This window comes from Colius striatus, chromosome 5, assembly GCF_028858725.1.
Source record: "Colius striatus isolate bColStr4 chromosome 5, bColStr4.1.hap1, whole genome shotgun sequence".
In the NCBI taxonomy this organism is placed as follows: domain Eukaryota; kingdom Metazoa; phylum Chordata; class Aves; order Coliiformes; family Coliidae; genus Colius; species Colius striatus.
In genome coordinates, this window is record NC_084763.1 from 27,660,441 (window position 1) to 27,678,568 (window position 18,128).

The following is an 18,128-nucleotide window of genomic DNA, read 5'->3' on the forward strand; positions in this document are numbered from 1 at the left end:
CCTGTCCCACATAGATTTTACTAGGTTAAAAATATTGTAATCAAAAACCAAAATTGCAGTTATTTAAAATGGAAACATCATAATCATTGAAATGTATTTTCTCCCCTTGTATTTGTTTCTTGAGACCGTGTGTAGCTGAACGACAAGATAGGCAAGGTTTAATTAGGCATACAAAAGTATTTTTCCAAATCTTTCATTTTTAGAAAAGTTTGCAATCTGCATGCAATTTTCTGGTTTCCATGATTTATAGGCCCTTCTGATTCATTCTTGGAAGATGCTATGGCTCCTTATGAGTTGCGGTGCATTGATTAGGTCATGCTTGTGTGCAGAGGAATACTTCATTTTGTAAAGGTGTCATGGTTTGAGCGAGAAACTCTTGTAGTGCTTCTTTGCTAGCAGGGCCAAACCAAGACAAAAGGAATACTTTTAACGTAAATGTGTTTTTCATGTGGAAGTTTCTGTTTTGGGGGTGTGTTTTTATTTTTTTTTAATTATTTTTCTTTTTTCCCCCTCCTATCATTTTCTTCTTGTTTACATTTTGAAAAATAAAGAGAAGTGGAGTTTGTCAGCTGATACAGTTTATGCTAACTCCAAGGTGATAAAGCAAAACTTGGTGAAGGAAAGGGCAACTAAATGAATAAGCAAAAGTTAATTCAGCCATATTTTTAATACATCTATGTACAGTTCTGGTAATATTTCACAAGAGGTTCTTTGACTAATCTCTTAAAGTTTTCAAATGTCTCTTCAGTACTTTTTCTAAAAGTTTTCTGACATATCTAAGTCATATTTTATGGTTGGGATTTATTGTTGCAGTGGCTCATCTGGATAGTGGTTGTCAACTGTTTAGTTTCATGTGGCCTTTCCAAACTAAGCTAGGAAGTCTTAAAGCCTTTATCAAGAACTATTGCAGTACAAATATATATTTATATGCGACATTTCAAAACCTAGATTTTAATTTTTCTTTTTTTACAGCATAGAACATGGATTATCTTCATAAAGAGTAAAGAAAATTCTACCAGAAATGTGTAATAGGCCTTCATTTATGCAGAACTTTTGCTTTCTGTAGTCCATATTGTTCAAGGCTTTTACTGCTTTTGCAGGTGTTTGAATATCCGTACATTAGTTTTTTCTGGCTACATTCCATATCAAGAGTAAATTTCTGTACACATAGTTCAGCTCCCTTGCGTTAGCCAGTTAACATGAAGAAAAATAGACCTTGGAAAGGTTACTTCAAAGGTCAGGGAATTTCTCTACTTCTAGCTAATAACAATATATTAAGTAAGATTGGATTGTGGTGTGACACTTTTGCTTTTTAATTAACTTATGCTCCTGTGAATATACCTAATGTCAAAGATAGTGGGTCATATTAAATGCAGACTGTTGCGTTATTTGTTCAAGTTTCAACCATTTCACTTACTGGTATTAATTGCTGCTGTTTGATGCCTTGCCACAGCAGTTGAGTGTTTGCTAAAGTTTCTACTATGAAATACATTGCCTGCATTTTATACTTTCTCTGTAAGAATGGATTTTAGGAGTATTTGGAAGAAAGGGTCAAAACTATTTTGAGAAAAAGATATTTTTAAAAAAGCTTTCTTAATTTTTGCCATTTACTTTGACACAATCTACTACATTAAAGCAATAAGGCATATTTTAGGAGTATAAAACCATGGGAAATATTTAGAGTCTTGCAGATTTCCTCTAAATGGATCTATAATGTGAACTTTACATAGTGCTTCAACATTAGATGGAAGTTAACACACGTGTTACACATTCAGGTCCTTGAGTGGCAGCAGAAATGGCTAGACTGAACTTCTGGCAGTTATTAATATGTCTGCTTGAACCCCAGTTATTAAGATGACTGAACTGTCAGAGTAGCAATGAAGGGAGACAGGAAGAAAAAAAATTTGGACACTGAAGTGTAGAGCACACTTTACAGGATTATTGCTGTCTGAGGATCACTTGCTTAAGAATTCACTAGGATAGAGAAAGTCTATCCCTGTATCCAAGAACAACCAAAGATCAAGTGTCTAATGAAGATTAAACAGTCAACAGCGATACCTTATACCAGAATGCTTGCCAACCTACAGTAACTTACAGATTTGGAAATTCTTAAGTTGAAGATAATGTCTGCTCTCAAAATACTTTTGCATGAATTCATCTGTTCTGCTATGGAACAGCGAAACTTGTCACTGCCCACTATAGTGCTAACAGATTTCTCAAATGGGATCTTCTATTTTTTTCAGTCTGGGACTCTTATCCTGTAAGACTATGTCCTGGGTTTGTCTGGGATAGGGTTAACCCTATCTCAGCCAAACCCAGGACAGACTACAAGCTGGTTTGTGAGATACTTATGAGGCTACTTACTCCACTATGTGATAAAGCATAGTTAGTGAGTGCAGACCTTTTTAACAATGCAGTTTTTTAATTATCTGGACTTCATAACAGAAATGTTATTTCCCTCACCTTCCATAGTGGATATTTAGGCAGAGACAGATTGAGGTGGCTGAGGCAGAGAAAAGATATTATCTCTAGACAGCTTGAGGAGTGGAGTATTATGTTGGGATATTGTGGGGATAAAGATGCAGATGTGGAAAGGGTAAGAGCAGAGTCTTAAATTATTTAAATCCAGCCTATCTCTTGATTTTAGTTGTATAAGATTGGTTTATGATTAAGGACACAGAGGAGTTTAGAAACCTGACTGACATAGACTTGAGTTACTAGTTTGACACGGATATGGCACTGCTACCCACTGGTCCCATTCTAGTTAGTGTTTTGTGGCAGTCACTATTAAAACTGGCTTGGCTAAAATGATAAAAGATACAGAAAGCTGCATAGTCATTCTGAATTTTATCTTTGAAGAATTTTAGAATTTGGGGGTAAAGTATATAAAGTATGAGGAATCCCAGTGCCTATGAACACTACTGAAGTAGCTCCATCTGTTTATGATGGCCATTTAAGATTAGGATTGAAATCCAATCTATTAATTTTAAATAATAGTAAGGATTTGCTAAAGGACCCATTAAGTTTCTTTTGATCACTGTAATTACTGAATAGGAAGATAGGGCATTAGCCAACTGTGGGCTACCTATTCATATTTTATGAGAGGAAGAGATTTTGAGAAAAGTGGGGTTTTTTTGGTTTTTTTTTTCCCCATACAGCAGTGATGTCATTCAAGTTTTTCTGCAGTGTGACTTTTATGTAGTGCTTTATGTCAGTTGAAAGAAAACAGAATGTATAAATATAAAACCAAAATATCTGTTCTATGACATCTGTATCTCCACAGTTGTTAAACTGGCTTTTTGTTTGTTGCTTTAATGCTTAGTAAAAGACTATTCGCAGCTGTACTTCCATTGGAGTTCAGATATCAAATAAAATGGCAAATAAACAGTGATCACAACTCCAAGGTTGACAGGAAAACTGAAAGTCCGTATATGCATAAAGAAAGGCATTTGTAACCAGGTAGTACAAACACTTACTTGTTACATTAGTGTGGTGAGCTGAAAATTTGAAAATCAAATAGATGGATCAAAAAGTCTCTCTCAAATGTATATGTGATCTTAATTCTCTTTTGCCTGTTTCTTTCTTTCCCCCTCTGCCCCTGCCTGCCTTCCAGTCCTTAGATGACCTTTCAAATGTCCCTTGTGATGAGACAGTTCAGCTCCATGCATACATCTCAGATACTGGTAAGTGAATCTGTTAAAATGGCTGCTTACTTGGGTTTTACCATTTATTTAGATTTTTTTTAGTATTACAGGCTCTTGAAATCATAATACTTTCTTTTTTTAACCTCATAAATCATGTAATTAATGTTTCCCATGAAGTCCTGGTAGGTCGTAAACTATATATCTATACTTATAATGTGATTTAATTTTTTTTCTTTACGGAATCTTTCTTATCTCGGAAGAATCATTCATTAAACTTAATATTGAGTAGTATTTATTTTAACAGTTATTGAAAGAAAAGTTCTGAAAGCCAGAACTTTCTTTCTGGTCACACAATTTAATTCTTGACTGTTTACTTCTCTTGCTATAATACTTTCCCTTCCCTTCTTTGTTTCTTTGTGCTTCATTATTGACCTAGCTTACTTTAGGGCAGTGACTTAAGTCTTTACAGTGGTGGCATTTTTGGTGGTCTTTGGGAAAAAAAAAAGGCCAGTAATAAATTAAAAATTTATATTACATGAGTAAATAATAAAAACATCTCAGATGTTATTTGCAAATATTCTAGTTAGATGAGATTGCACTGTATCCTAATGAAACATCTTCGGATACTTTTTTCTAGATTTTCCTGTGCAACAGGCTTCTAAATCTGTGCATTTACATAGGACAGAGGACTTGTGAGCAAAAATTCAACTAATTGACATTTTAATTAAACTGTTTCTCCAGACCTATGTGAGTGCATAGTGCAATCCAGGTCTCATAGTCAGCCCTCAGAGAAGGGTGAAAATAATTTAAAAGTTAAGAATTACACTTTTGCTTTTTTAATTAAAATGGTATGTGATACATTTTTGTGAATTAAACTTAGAGGTTTCATTGTTTTGATCTAAGAGAAAAGATAATCTCAGAACCACACAAATTTTGTTAAATTTATGATCTTGATGGCAATGTGACTTGATAATGATCAGATTGATTCTGTGAATCCATAATACTCCATTTGAATCACGGGATATATACAGGTTCACATTGTAAGATAGGATTAAACTGGATGTAGTCTTCCTCTTGACCTCATATTTGAACAGGAAATACAAGTCCCTGTTTTCGGGATGGTACAAGCAGTAGGTACAGCTCGCATGTGTGTGTGGGCTCCTTTCCTCTGCCAATTACTACTGTTTCCTGTGCTTTTTGAGTATATACAAGATCTCCTCCAAAATCTTTGAGGGTTCCCCTCGTCTTGTTTGGAAAATGAATGCTGAATAAGAGGCTATGATCTAAGAGGCAGTGGGGACAACTTCTGGGTTTCTTCTGCCACTTTCATCCTGAAGTGGTACTCCTAAAAATGCAGCTTAGCTGTGCTCCTGAAATGTGGTCTGGTGGCATGGCGGTGTGATCGGTGTGAGTTGACAAGATAGGGCTTGCTTAACATCCATGGGCCAGGGTTTCCTTTTTTATTCTCTGGGCAGTCTTTTGGAACCATCTTGACTGCTTGCTCTTTTCTATTGGGGTTCAGCACACAGTATTCCTCTTACAGAGGGTAGAGGATAAAGAAAAGATATTCTTTGCCCACTGTGCACCTTGCTAGTAATTTGTACTTTGTCAGCAGCTACCTCTATCTTAGAGATGTGCTCCCTGGCATTATACTTGAGAGAAGTCAAAGCTGGAAGCATAGCAGAGGTTGGAGTTGATGATTTGTCGGGAGTGTGAATGTGTTGACAAATTCACAGAATTTGATTAAAAAGTGTTTTAATCTAGCCACTGGAGAATTGTGGTTACTGAGTATTGGTTCAACAGTTAGAGAGACAACATGTTACCGACTTAAACAATGTGTGGCGTAAACAGTATTGGTTCTAGGTTATCCTATAGATTAAGTGAAAGTTTTTGAAACATACTATACTGAGAGACTTCTGTGATGAAGGAATGTCCAAGAGAATATATTCAGTGAAGAACAGACAGATGTTTACTTCTCTTTGAGATAATATTCTCTGTTCTATTTATAAATTGCCTTCTTCCTAAAATGTGTGCACCTGTGTGTAGACATACAGAAGACATTGTATATATGTACGTATACATACAGAACACATACATATGTGTATTACTTCACAATTAATAACAAACTGCTAATGTTGTTAACAAAACCAAATGCTTAAAGCTTACTAACACTCTCCTGCATTTAGAGATATTCGATGAACAAACTTCTGCAGTATGATTACAGTACTTTGCAGACTGGAATTTCGTCTGATTTAACAATTGCTGTTTACCCTTTATCTTTAGTTCTTTAGGTTAACATGATTTCTTAAAAGATCTATTTGCTATTTGTAAAAGTCAAAACCTTTTCTATACTTTATTTGTTTTGCGTGGCAATGAAACTTGTCTAAGACTGCTTAATCCCTGTATCTAAGTTTACGTAGTAAGTTTCTAGAGGGTATCACTTATACAGCGTTCAGGGTAAAGGGATGGTTTACTCTTCTGCTTGCATGTCCATTTTTGTCTTTCAAGTCTGTCATTCCAGACATTTTTTCACTTCACGTTTGTGTCCTTTCGTCTTCCTTCTTTCTGTTTGTTCCTTCTTTATTTTTGTTTTTAAACTACTAGTCTATGCTGACTCTGACCCATATGCTGTGGCAGGAGTGTGCAACGACCATGGCAAGACATATGCACTGTATGCTATCACAGTCCATCGGCGAAATGCAAACAGCGAAGAGACATGGAAGACCTATCGACGCTACAGTGACTTCCATGACTTTCACATGAGGATCACTGAGCAGGTAATTAATCCCAAAAATCTTTTAAGCTTTCTTTGAAAGGTACTTTCTCTATTTGATGATATGACATGAGTATTAGCTTTCTAAAAATGACTTAAGATGTGGAGTTTAGGCACTATGTTATTTTCCATTAAATGTACTCATTTTACTGTTTGTATCATACGTTATTTGTAATGAGCAGTTTACAGGTTTGCTTTTATGTAGTTCAGTATCTGTTGGCTATGTAATTGCTCTAACAAAAGGAAATGGAACTCAGCTTTTCCCTTCACCAGCCCCCTTTGCTTTAATTTTTCATTAAACTATTTGTAATGAGGTGCTGTTGTTCTCAAATAGTGGTGAGTGTCATTTGTTGTATTGTCACAGAGATTCAAAAATAAAAACTGAGCTTGGGAAGTAGGTATTTAGAATTTAAGTGAAACATGAAGGATTGATGGGATCTCAAAAGGGGCAGCTATTGACAGTTCAATGTACTGCTAGACAGTCTGTCTTTTATTGCTGTACTTGCATTCACAGACTCTTAACCCTTCTAAAATGAAAGAAGGAAAAATAGAGACTTAATGATTCACCAGCTGGTAGAAAGCAGAACCTGCTGACATGAAAAAGTGTCAATAATACAGTGCTTTTTAAAAGAGAGCCTGTAGAGCTTTTTTCCTGAAGTACTGAACACCAGTTTATTCAGTCAGTAATGCAATAAATATCGTTTGAAGTAGGTATCTGTATTTAAAATAGAGGTTCTTTGCTTACATTGCTTCTGTTTAGATATGTGTCCAAAGGAAAAGTAGACCATCTTCTGTTCCATTGTTTTCCCCACATGACCTATTTCTAAGGAGGTGGGATTTGTAAAGTTGAACAGAGTTATTCTTTATTGTGTCCTACAAGCTATAAATGTTAAGTGAGCTTTGTGACCTTCCAAAATTTAATGATGTCTTTGAAAAAAAACACCTTGTAAGGGCTGCATAGAATCAGTCTCATTAAATCTAATTTTGTAATCTTCCCTAGAGAGAAAAGGATACAACCTTTTTTTCCAGGTTGATTCTTAAAGCCTAGATATGATCCTTTTTTATCACCTTAAGAATACTATTTGTTGTTTACAGGAAGTCTGGATTCTATATGTGGATAAGTGAAATTTAGAAAAATTCAAGCTAAAATTAAATTTATTTTTCATCCAGTAGCACAAAGCTAGAACACAGCCCTGGCACATGCTGCCCAGGGAGGGTGTCGAGTTTCTTTCTCTGGAGTTTTCCAAAACCTGCCTGGATGCATTCCTGTGTGACCTGATCTAGGTGGACCTGCTTCTGCAGGAGGATTGGACTAGCTAATCTCTAAAAGTCCCTTCTAACCCCTACCATTCTGTGATTCTATGATAATACTGATTCTTCAAGTTTTATTCTTGTTACTTTATTTTTGGGCATTGTAGCAAATATGGTCAACCTTTAAGTGTTAGGGCCTCTTCCTTCCCTCCTGCTTCCCTGGAACACCCATTCTTTCTGTAAAACTAGGACAGTGGAATACATGTCAACCAGTATCAATCACTGACATTACCATGAGAAAAGGCACTGGTCATGACATACTAAGCATCCTATGATAATCTATGTGTAAACTGGGTGCTGCCATCCACTGCAGAGATTAAAGATTTCCTTAGTAGGTTTGATAAAGACAGGAAAGGGAAGATTTCTTTATAAAGATTAGCAAGTACTCTTGGTGTATTCTCATAACTCATCTAGTGTCTGCACAAATAATAGTGATAAAACTTGAGCCTAAACCTTTTGCAGACTATACTTGGGTCTATATTGCACACGTATCATGTGTTCATTCAGAATTTTTTTTTTTTCCCTTGCCAGTCTCTCAAGAATTTTTGTGCATTTGTTGTTGACCCCATCTATATTTTATTTTGCTTTCTGCAAGGAATTGGAGTTCCAGACTTTATGCAGAAGTTAAGTGTTTGATGGTAGATAAGAATAGGTGAATGTAAGGCCCTTGTCATTCCTGAGCTTACATGGTGATTTGAAACTCTTGAAAACATAACATAAAAATCTTTTTTTGCTAGTTTGAAAACCTTGCAAATATACTGAAACTTCCTGGCAAAAAGACATTTAACAATATGGACAGAGAATTTTTGGAAAAGAGAAAAAAAGATTTAAATGCATATTTGCAGGTAAGCATTTATATATCTGTTTTGGTTATGGTAACTGGAATTTCTTTTATCTGAGGTAGAAAATGTGGTAACACTCTGTGCTTTTTATTTTTAAAGAAAAAAGTGTTGCAGGTAGTGTATAATCCTAAGTAGTATACCATAAGAGTTTCATATTGTTTAAATACTATCTAATAAGTTTGCATTTCCTTTTCTGTCTTGGTTTATTCTCAGCCAGTTCTGTTGCAACTCCTCTGAGCTGGTGAGCTTCCAGCTGTTTAGATTTTCAAATCTATGCCATTAACTTCTGTCATGGTTTGACATGACAGCCTTTTCTGCTAAGGGAGTAGGGGCTGTAAAGATGGCTGCTGTAAGAAGTTGCTCGCAACTCTCCCCAGCCCTGAGCCAGACCCACTTCTGGGGCTGAGCCAATTAGACGCCTCCAAGATCACTTTTTAAGAAGCCGGAAGAGGAGGTTTCTTCCTGCATCTTTTTCATTCTTCTGTCCCTTCTTCTGGCTGGTGGTGGTTCAAGGAGTAGGAACAGTGAGAGAAACAACCATGCGGACTCCAAGGTCAATGATGAAAGAGAGGAGGAGGTGTGCTAGAGCAGAGACTCCTCTGCATTCTATGGAGAGAACTGGTGAAGCTGAGATTTCATTTCTTTAAAAACCCTGCATCAGTGGTAGAGACTCATTTTGGTAATGAGCCCATATCAGGGGCAGAGACTCATTTTTCTAAAGCTGACCCCAGACCAGCGATTCACTTCATTAAAGGTCCTGAGCCAGGGACAGTGACTATGGCTGGAGGAGGACGTGTCCCATGGGGGGGACCCAATCACTTCACTGCAGACTCCGAGCCAGAGGCAGTGATTTTCTTCTTTAAAACTATGGCCAGAGCAGGCCGTGTCCCGAGGGAGGGACCCAACATCCTCAGCTGTAACTGTGGGGAGGAACCCACGACAAAGCAGCTCATTAAACTTATGCCCAGAAGAGGCCTTGTCCCGAGAGAGGGACCCTGTAACTGCAGAAACTGCACCCGTGGTGAAGAATCCAAGCCAGAGATATTCACCAAGGACTGTGTCCCGTGTGCGGGACCCTGTATCGGCAGAAGCCGCAGCTGCTGGGAACAACCCACACCAGAGAAGTTTGTTAAGGACTGTGTCCCGTGTGAGGGACCCTGTGTTGGAGCAGGGGAAGAATGCCAGGAGTCATCCTCATCTGAGAAGAGAGAAGCGGCAGAGCCCATCTGTGAGAGACTGACCACATCCCCTATTCCCTGCCCCCCTGAGCCATTGAGGGGGGAGGAGGTAGAGATACGGGGAGCAGTGAGCTGGGCCCGGGAAGAAAGGAGGGATGGGAGAGGGAGATCTTAAAGTGCTGGTTGTAATTTTCTCATCATCCTACTCCCTTTTTGCTTTTATTCCGTTCTGTTTCTTGTAGAATAAACTTTCATACTTTCCTCTCTAAGTCGAGTACTGGAGTCTGTTTTGCCCAGAACCATAATTGGCAGCGAGCCCTCTCTGACCTTGTCTCAATCCACAACAACCTTGCTTATCTTTTTACTCCCATTTCGCTGGGGCCTCCGCCATCTTAATGAGGGTGGGGGTGAATGGGGACACCGAGCAAGAGACTGTTGTGGTGTTGCTGTGCTAGCTGGGCCAAACCACGACAACTTCCTTCCATTATACTCATATTTGTGGTTGCTTTCTCGTGTGCTGTTGCATAGGGATTGGTGGGGCCAGCGATATAGCAAACCATACAGCTTCTCCATTTAGATATAGCCTGTATCAGCCCAGATAAAAGGAGTTCAGTTGTCTTTCTTTGTACAGACTTTCTAATATTTTAGCATTAAAATGTGTTGTCCAATTCAATGGATACGTTAGCAATACATAATAAAGATGATAAAACATTGGGAAATCTGATCGTTGTGCTTAGAGTGGTAGTATTTTTTCCTTTTTTTAAGATATGAACATAATTTTTAATAGTAATTTTTTTTCTTTGAGTTCTAGAAGCAGTTTCAGTGATCATAAAGGTGTATGTTGTTCTGTGAGATGTTATAATTAGCATGCTAGTTAAAATTAAGAAAATTGCCAAAAGGCATGTGGTTTTTACCTTGAGGATAGTGTGATGTTGGGATAAAATTTAGAGAATTAACGAGGAAGTACATTTTAAGATGTAGTGTCTTAGTGCGTGGTAAAATTCTGCTAAACTGAGCCATGTCGCCTTTTTCATTATTTATTAAAAAACAACTTTTAAAAATTATTTTACTCAGCTCCTGCTAAATCCTGAAATGATGAAAGCTTCCCCAGCTTTAGCCCATTATGTGTATGACTTCCTGGAGAATAAAGCGTACAGCAAAGGGAAGGGGGATTTTGCACGGAAGGTAAGAATGTTTTGTTCTGTTGGGAATTTTAAAGCATTCATTAGCACAATGATTACATTAAACAGAGATATTGAACTGATATCAAACAACTATATAACACTTTCAAAACAACTTGCATGAGTTGCTTTAGTACTTGGGGCGGCAAAGTAACTGAGGACATATGGAACCAAAAGTTACCAATATTTGAGAGAGGTAAATTTGTTCGTGTGACAGTGGAATAGACCTTTCAAATCAGACACAGTGTATTGCACGGAGACTACTTCAAAAGCATGTTCTTTACAGGTTACTTTGTCAGACATCTGTGATTTTTTTTCGTAGTCTCATTCCTTCTGATTTCTTTTATTCAGTTCTTTACTCTGTATTTGCTGCTATTACCATGCTCCTCACTCTTTGGCCCCAAAGATGAAATGCATTTCCCTTCAAAAGCAGCTGTTACCTATTTAGCTGTTGTAACCATTCAGAGTCATTGGTCAAATTCAAAGCTCTGAGCTGTGCATTGTTTTTGTTACTTCACCAGACTTCTTTTCAGACAAGTGATTCTTTGTTCAGTTGACTAGTTATTTTGGGCATCTGCTTTGCAATACAGCTATTTCTAAACTTTTAATGACTTTGATCTAAAAAGTGTCTACAGCTGTATTGTCACTTCAGGTGGTTGTTCTCCCTCTATTCCTTAAATATTTAACAATGAAACAGCTAAATATTTATTAAGGTTTATGTAGTGACTAAGATTTGATGTCTAGCTTATGGGATCCTTCATAGACATAACTTTTTAAGGACATCACACTAGTATTTGTGCCTCTGGACTGAATTTAGAGTGTAAACTGGAAGAAAATTCGTAACAGTTTCTGTGGAGTGACTTGTATGTTTTAAATTATACTTACCATGACATTAAAGCATATTACTCCATTGCTATCTAAAAGAGGTATGTTTCAGAGATGAAGAGTTGAAAGCAGAAGTGAAACATCTGGAAGCAGGAAGCTTGGAAGGGAGAAATTGCATTGAATGGAGAAGAAAGGGAAAATAAATTCAAGCTAATAAAAGCTGAGGGATGGGAAATGTCTCAGGAGAAAGATCTGTTGAAAGATCTAAAGAGCTACAGTAAGACTGTAAGGAATGAGAAATATAAATGAAAGTGAAGCTAAAAGTTTATTCTGTGTTCTGTAATGAGGTTAAATAATTTGAGTTGTTCTTTATATTATTGTTCTCTGGAACAGTATGATACTTCTCATAGTGTATCAATATACTGGTGTCCTCATAGTTCATACAGTTATGGTTAAACATCTTCCCCTTCAGATGGACACATTTGTAAACCCACTGCGTAACTCTATGAGAAATGTATCAAATGCAGTCAAGTCTCTCCCTGACAGCCTGGCAGAGGGAATGACTAAAATGTCAGACAACATGGGTAAAATGTCAGAGAGATTGGGACAAGACATAAAGCAATCATTTTTCAAGGTAAGAAAATATTTGGTAGTTAATACATACTAGTAAATTAATAAGAGATTAGCTATCAACTCACTTAAATTTATGTTGTATACTAAAATGAAGAATTAAGTCATTAGATAGGAAAGCAATCTGTTTCATACCTACATCCTTTTCATGAGGTTCAGGAATTGTAATACTACAAACATGGAATTCTGTTTGCTATTAGGTAACACATTTTAAGATGGCATCAATGAACTGTTACAACAATCCTTTTTTTCCTAATTCAATGCAGCCACTTGAGAAGTATACGAGAGTCACTGATACGCTTATTTTTTTACCAGCCATTCTCATGAAGCTAGTTTGCCGCATCACCTGCTGTCATTAGAAAAAACGCAAAACTTAGAATAAGACAGCCTCTTCTGCTTATTCTTTGCTGAATTCTGTTTTTAATTAAATTTTCTTTCTTTTTTCTGCCATCTTTCCTCATCTTTTATATTCCAAATATAAAACACCTTAGAGGTGGGGAATGGTAGCAGTGCATCTTATCTAGAAGAGCTATGAAAGTAGTAATCTTCCTAACGTGTCCATCTTAACCTTCCCTTCCCTTTCTGTGTGTAGCTGTAAGGCCAGTGATCAGGAATGGTGCATTTTGTGTTACCAGAACAGTTATATGGCATATGTAGAACAACAGCCGACATAAGTTAGCCCTTAAATCATGAAAGGAAACAATGAATCAGGGAATTGGGGGGTGGGATTTTTTTGGTTGGGGTTGTTTTTTTGGTTTATTTTCGTTACATGTGCAATAAAAAGACTGACTCTAGACTTTCTCTTTGCTGTAAGTTCCTTAGGATGTGACTAACAATGTATCTGCAATTAAACTTACCGGGAAGTTCATCACTAGGTAGATTTAAGATAAAGAGGAAACACCAGAAGTATTAGTCCATATGAATTTCTAGGTGTTTTTCAATTGAATCATTAGGCACTTGAGTACACGTGCAAAGGTGTTGACAACTTAAGTATTCTCCTGTAGCCATTGATCAGCTTGATTTGTTTAACTGTGGTACTATGCAACTGACTTCTCATCAAATATTGGGATTTTATTTTCGTAACTGAATCAATAGTGAAAATTCATCTATTTATCTGATTTACTGGTATTCTAAAATATTTTTCCTTCATAAACGTTACCTCTTTCTTTTTATCGCAGGTGCCTCCTTTGATCCAGAAAACCTATTCAGATCCTGATCATTGCCGTGTTGCAGCACCAATTGATGACAATGTGAGTCTGACATTTGTCCTTTTGAAGTTGACTCCTCTGAGTCCAAGTGAATGAGTTATTTACTGTAACTATTTTAAACTACATGTTTATTTTTTCTGGTATTGTGTCAGGCACTTACAAGCAGTTCTTGAATTTTTAAAAAGGAACTTACATGCTTATTTCTAAAATTAACATCGTTGTTAATACTATAATGATTTGCACAACAGTAGTGTCACTTAGAACGTACATGCTTAAGTTTTGTAGATGTAGAATATTTGAGATTTTTCTCCTCCTCTCTCCAATTTCAGTCTGTACAAAGATAATATGGTACCAGACAGTTAATATAATTTCAATTGGCATTTTATGGATTCTCATTTCTGATGTGAACTTTTAAGGAGCATTAGTAGATCAGAAATCTGCTATTTTGTTGCAGAACAGCCCTCCTTCATGTTGCGTTTCTAAATAATAAACTTTTAGTATGTGTATACATAAAATATAGAAAGTATTAACATTAGAAACTTTGTAAGTGAAGTTTAGGCTCTTGATGTTATCATAAGCTATGGTATTTTGCTATTTTTCTGATTGAAATAATCATATATATGAAAACAATTGGAGAAAAACTCCTTTTATCTCCAAGTAGGACAGAGAGGCCATAAGATTACCAGTGATTACATGCAATTTGCTATGGTCATAAATGTGCACCTGTTCTGCCCTTAATGTTTTCGATTTTTTTGTCACATCAAAGCATTCCAGTTTGTCTTCCTGTGTATAACTGCTACGGTTGCTTGGTAGGGTATTTTTGCTCAGATAACATGGTCTTGAGTTTTTCTGGGTCTTCTTTTTCCCCATTATTTTTCATTATATAACACTGTATTCCATAAGTTTGTAATTACAAACATCTTTGATGTTTTCTTTGGGAAAACAAAATAATATAATTTAAGTATATGAGCAGCTTCTCTGGAAATATTTCATTGATCTTTGGTAAAATAAATGCTTGAATTCTTGATAGCATTTAAGTTAATATAACAAGTGTTCCTGAAAGGCAGATTTCAAAATGTTTCAAAACCTTTCATCTCTCACCTGCTCTTTTAAGATACCTTATTGACAACTTGCAGTCATTAATCAGACAAAAATTCTGTCAATTTGAATGGAATTGTATGTGGAGAAGCTGTACTGTAAAAGTTTTCATCCTTTCTTTGCTTTTAGTGATGGGATAGAAGATCTAGGGAAGATTTCATATTACAGTACAATACAGAACAAAGTGTTTCTGTCATTGTGTGCTTATTCTGAAACGTTTGACCTATAAAGTAGCTACTAAAATTTGCAGCTTTCTTGAGCTGAAATAAAGTGTACTGATTATACTTTTACTTGGTGGTCAGGTGGATGACAATATTCCTCTGAGAGTAATGCTCCTCCTTATGGATGAAGTCTTTGATTTAAAGGAAAGAAATCAGTGGCTAAGAAGAAATATAAAAAATCTGCTTCAACAACTTATTAGAGCAACCTATGGTGACACAATTAATAGGTACTGATTTTCTTATACAGAGTGGTCGTGTGAGTAACCCTATGTAGACTGTGTCTATAAATCCTTTTTCTGGTATTACTGAGTTGTGGTTTAGATCTGCATGAATTTGCCTTTGTAAAGAATCAATAAACCAAGTCCAAATGTGATATAAAACAGAGATAAACACAAAATGCTGCTGAAAGACAGATTGTAGTAACTCTTACATGCCAGGTATCTTCCAAAAGAGCTTTCACATTTCAACAAATGTTCATGTTTCTACGAGCTTAATTTAAAACTGATGATGGTGTTTGTGCTTTTTGCTCTGTGTTTTACCTGTACTTTTTGTTATGAATGCTGTTTATTACTTCTAATAGTTTCTGTTTACATCTCCTGATGCCACAAATGATACCCTGGCACTATCAAACTTTGTGCACTGTATTGGGTTGCCATGTTAAGTTTTTACTCTCAAACTTCAAAAGATGGAAGGGAGGGAGAGAAAGGACTGTTATGAGGTCCATACTGCCTTCCTGTGTTCTCTGCAATTGATGAAAATAAATGAATGAAATTTTAATGCAAACAAAAAGTAAATTAGTAGTGCTAAATAAGTAATGTTTCTTGCCCTCAATTTAGAAGTCTACTGTTTCCAGGCTTTTCCTCCTTATAGTTTGTTTCCGAAATATAAATGCAAATTGAAACAAAAAAATTCCAGAAGCAGGATTGGCACTTTGGATTAGTTCCTTGACCTAAAACCTTAATTACTGGCAGGTGAAAAGTAGTTTCATATGACTTTTTCAGGACATTCCTCACTGTGTCATTACTTTTTACCCTTCACAAGTTTCTGTTGTTTTTGTCAGTACTGTTAAACATATACACAGTTCTTGTGGCACTAGTAGTGATGCAACCATGTTTTTTTTCAAATAATTCCTTGTGGCCAGGTGTATCTTGAGACCTGTGCTTCCAAAAACATGCTGCCCTATTCAACAACTCTAAGTACTTTATTACTGTTTTCAGATCATAGTATAACTAGCTGAGTTTGTGCACAGGATGCTGCTTTCTTATTGCAGAGATGTGTACAGAACTATTCTGATTCTGCATTTTGAGCTATTCTAAATACTTACTAATTCCTCTGGTTTAGCAGTCATACCTTGTCCTAGCAGATTCTTGAGTTTAGTGGAATTCTGCAGCAAAATTGTGTTTTTCATATTTCTTAGAAAACTAAATTCAAATGATGTTTGGGGAAATAATGCCGGGTTTGTGGTGAAACACAAATGTCTATATTGTTTCTGTAATCACTAGATGTGGATATTGAGTTATGTGCATGTATTGATGACTAAAGGTCAGAGTTTATGATCAGTATCTCCTATTGAATATTATGAAGTAACTACATACATAAGTATGCTAATTTTAAGGAGGTTCTTTGCTTATAGAAGGAGAACTTGAAGAGTGCTGCATGAAGAGAAACACTCTACAAGCAGAAAGTTTAGCTACTACTGATGGGAGATGTAACAGCAGTTGTTCGCCCTGCTTAGTCATAGAATTTACTCAAGCTTTGGCTTTAGGAGTGATCAGTGAGCATAGATTTTTTTAATTTTTTATTCAGTGTTTAGTTTCTGAGTGTGCAGTTTTATAGAACCTATTTATGGAGTTGGAGAAAGCTGAAATTATCCTTTATTTGCCCTAGAGTGCTCTTACGCTATGTTTGTGTTCCCCGTTTTAAAAATTGAGACACTTCTTGATTTGATTTTAGAAAAATAGTTGATCATGTTGATTGGATGACATCTCCTGAGCAAGTAGCAGATGCAGTTAAACGCTTCAGGTATGTCTTTTTATCATAGATGTTAATATGATGTCCAGTATCTGTATATTCTTCCTATTCTTTTCATGTGAGGAAATTATTAGTGTATGGATTTCCAGTTGGAGCATACACTCCATTTTCTTTGTTAAGTGAGAGAAAGTAATTGCAACATGAAGAACAATGTTTTTGAGTTTTTTTCCTCCTTCAAAAATTTCTTTAACCAGTCTAAAAGAGCTAGAGTATGTTTGTACTTAAAAATTTCATCATATTACTGGATGTATACCTTGATGAAGGCGTGTGCATGCCTTGCATTAAAAGGCCAAAAATTACTAAAGGCCCCTAGTTCTCAGCTAGTATGTTTTGCATGTGTGCACACAGAACAATACTGAAAGTATCAAAGGCTCTCTCGTTCTTAATGGCTTCTGCGATGCAGTTGACTGATAGCCACTCCCTTTCCATTTTGGTTTTTTGGGGGATTTTAGGGAATTTTCTTTTGAGATAAGAGGTAAGGTAGGACAACATTAGCTAAAGGGTCATACTTTACAGATATTCTGTTCTATTCTTAAACAACTAAGAACGTGTGCTTCTTACTCAGAAAAACAACAGCATTCACTAGGCAAAATACCTTTTTAGACAGTGGCATGTCTTTTGCGTTGGACTTTATACTACACTGAAATTACTTCATCTTGGCTTTAGCTTGTTGATAGATTAACTACTGTCAGTGAACTAATGAAGCAATTAGTAGTCCTAAGCCTAGACTCTCTCAGTGGCTATAGGGACTGATGGGTAAAAGCAAATCTTAGGGAAGTTTTATGTAACAACAATGGGATATTTCAATGGTTTTGATGTGTAGTATTATTTTTTTTTTCATCTAATTATTGTACTAAAAAGTATATGGTAGCTACTGATAGGTCAAGTGTATTGTAATTCTTGCTTTAGATTCCTTTTTTGCCTTTTCCTTTTTCTAATGTTTTAAGTGTGTGTTAGGTTGTGTACAAATCGCTTTCTTATATTTATTTTATGAGATAACATTGAGAGATTAAAAAAGAGCTTTCCACTTGATAAAATTTTAATGTATTTTGACAGATTTGCTTTTATTACAGAGATGCTTTTTGGCCCAACGGCATTTTAGCAGAGACTGTACCACGGAGGGACAAAGCTATTAGAATGAGAACAAGAGTGGCAGGGAAGACCAAATTACTGGAAGTAATGCCAG

At 36.2% G+C, this 18,128-nt stretch overlaps 1 protein-coding gene across 3 annotated transcripts in view; it reads left to right on the forward strand.

Annotated features, from left to right (window-relative positions):
• SNX13 (sorting nexin 13) overlaps positions 1 to 18,128 on the forward strand; it is a 64,801-nt gene that overhangs the window by 42,527 nt on the left and 4,146 nt on the right. Inside the window, exons 17-25 of one of the 3 annotated variants that reach the window (XM_061996663.1) lie at positions 3,614 to 3,683; positions 6,249 to 6,421; positions 8,466 to 8,573; positions 10,823 to 10,933; positions 12,227 to 12,388; positions 13,563 to 13,634; positions 14,993 to 15,138; positions 16,865 to 16,933; positions 18,016 to 18,128. In XM_061996663.1, coding sequence (XP_061852647.1) covers positions 3,614 to 3,683; positions 6,249 to 6,421; positions 8,466 to 8,573; positions 10,823 to 10,933; positions 12,227 to 12,388; positions 13,563 to 13,634; positions 14,993 to 15,138; positions 16,865 to 16,933; positions 18,016 to 18,128 — 1,024 coding nt within the window. The remainder of the gene's footprint in view (positions 1 to 3,613; positions 3,684 to 6,248; positions 6,422 to 8,465; positions 8,574 to 10,822; positions 10,934 to 12,226; positions 12,389 to 13,562; positions 13,635 to 14,992; positions 15,139 to 16,864; positions 16,934 to 18,015) is intronic. The other 2 variants (XM_061996664.1, XM_061996665.1) reach the window with 2 other exon arrangements.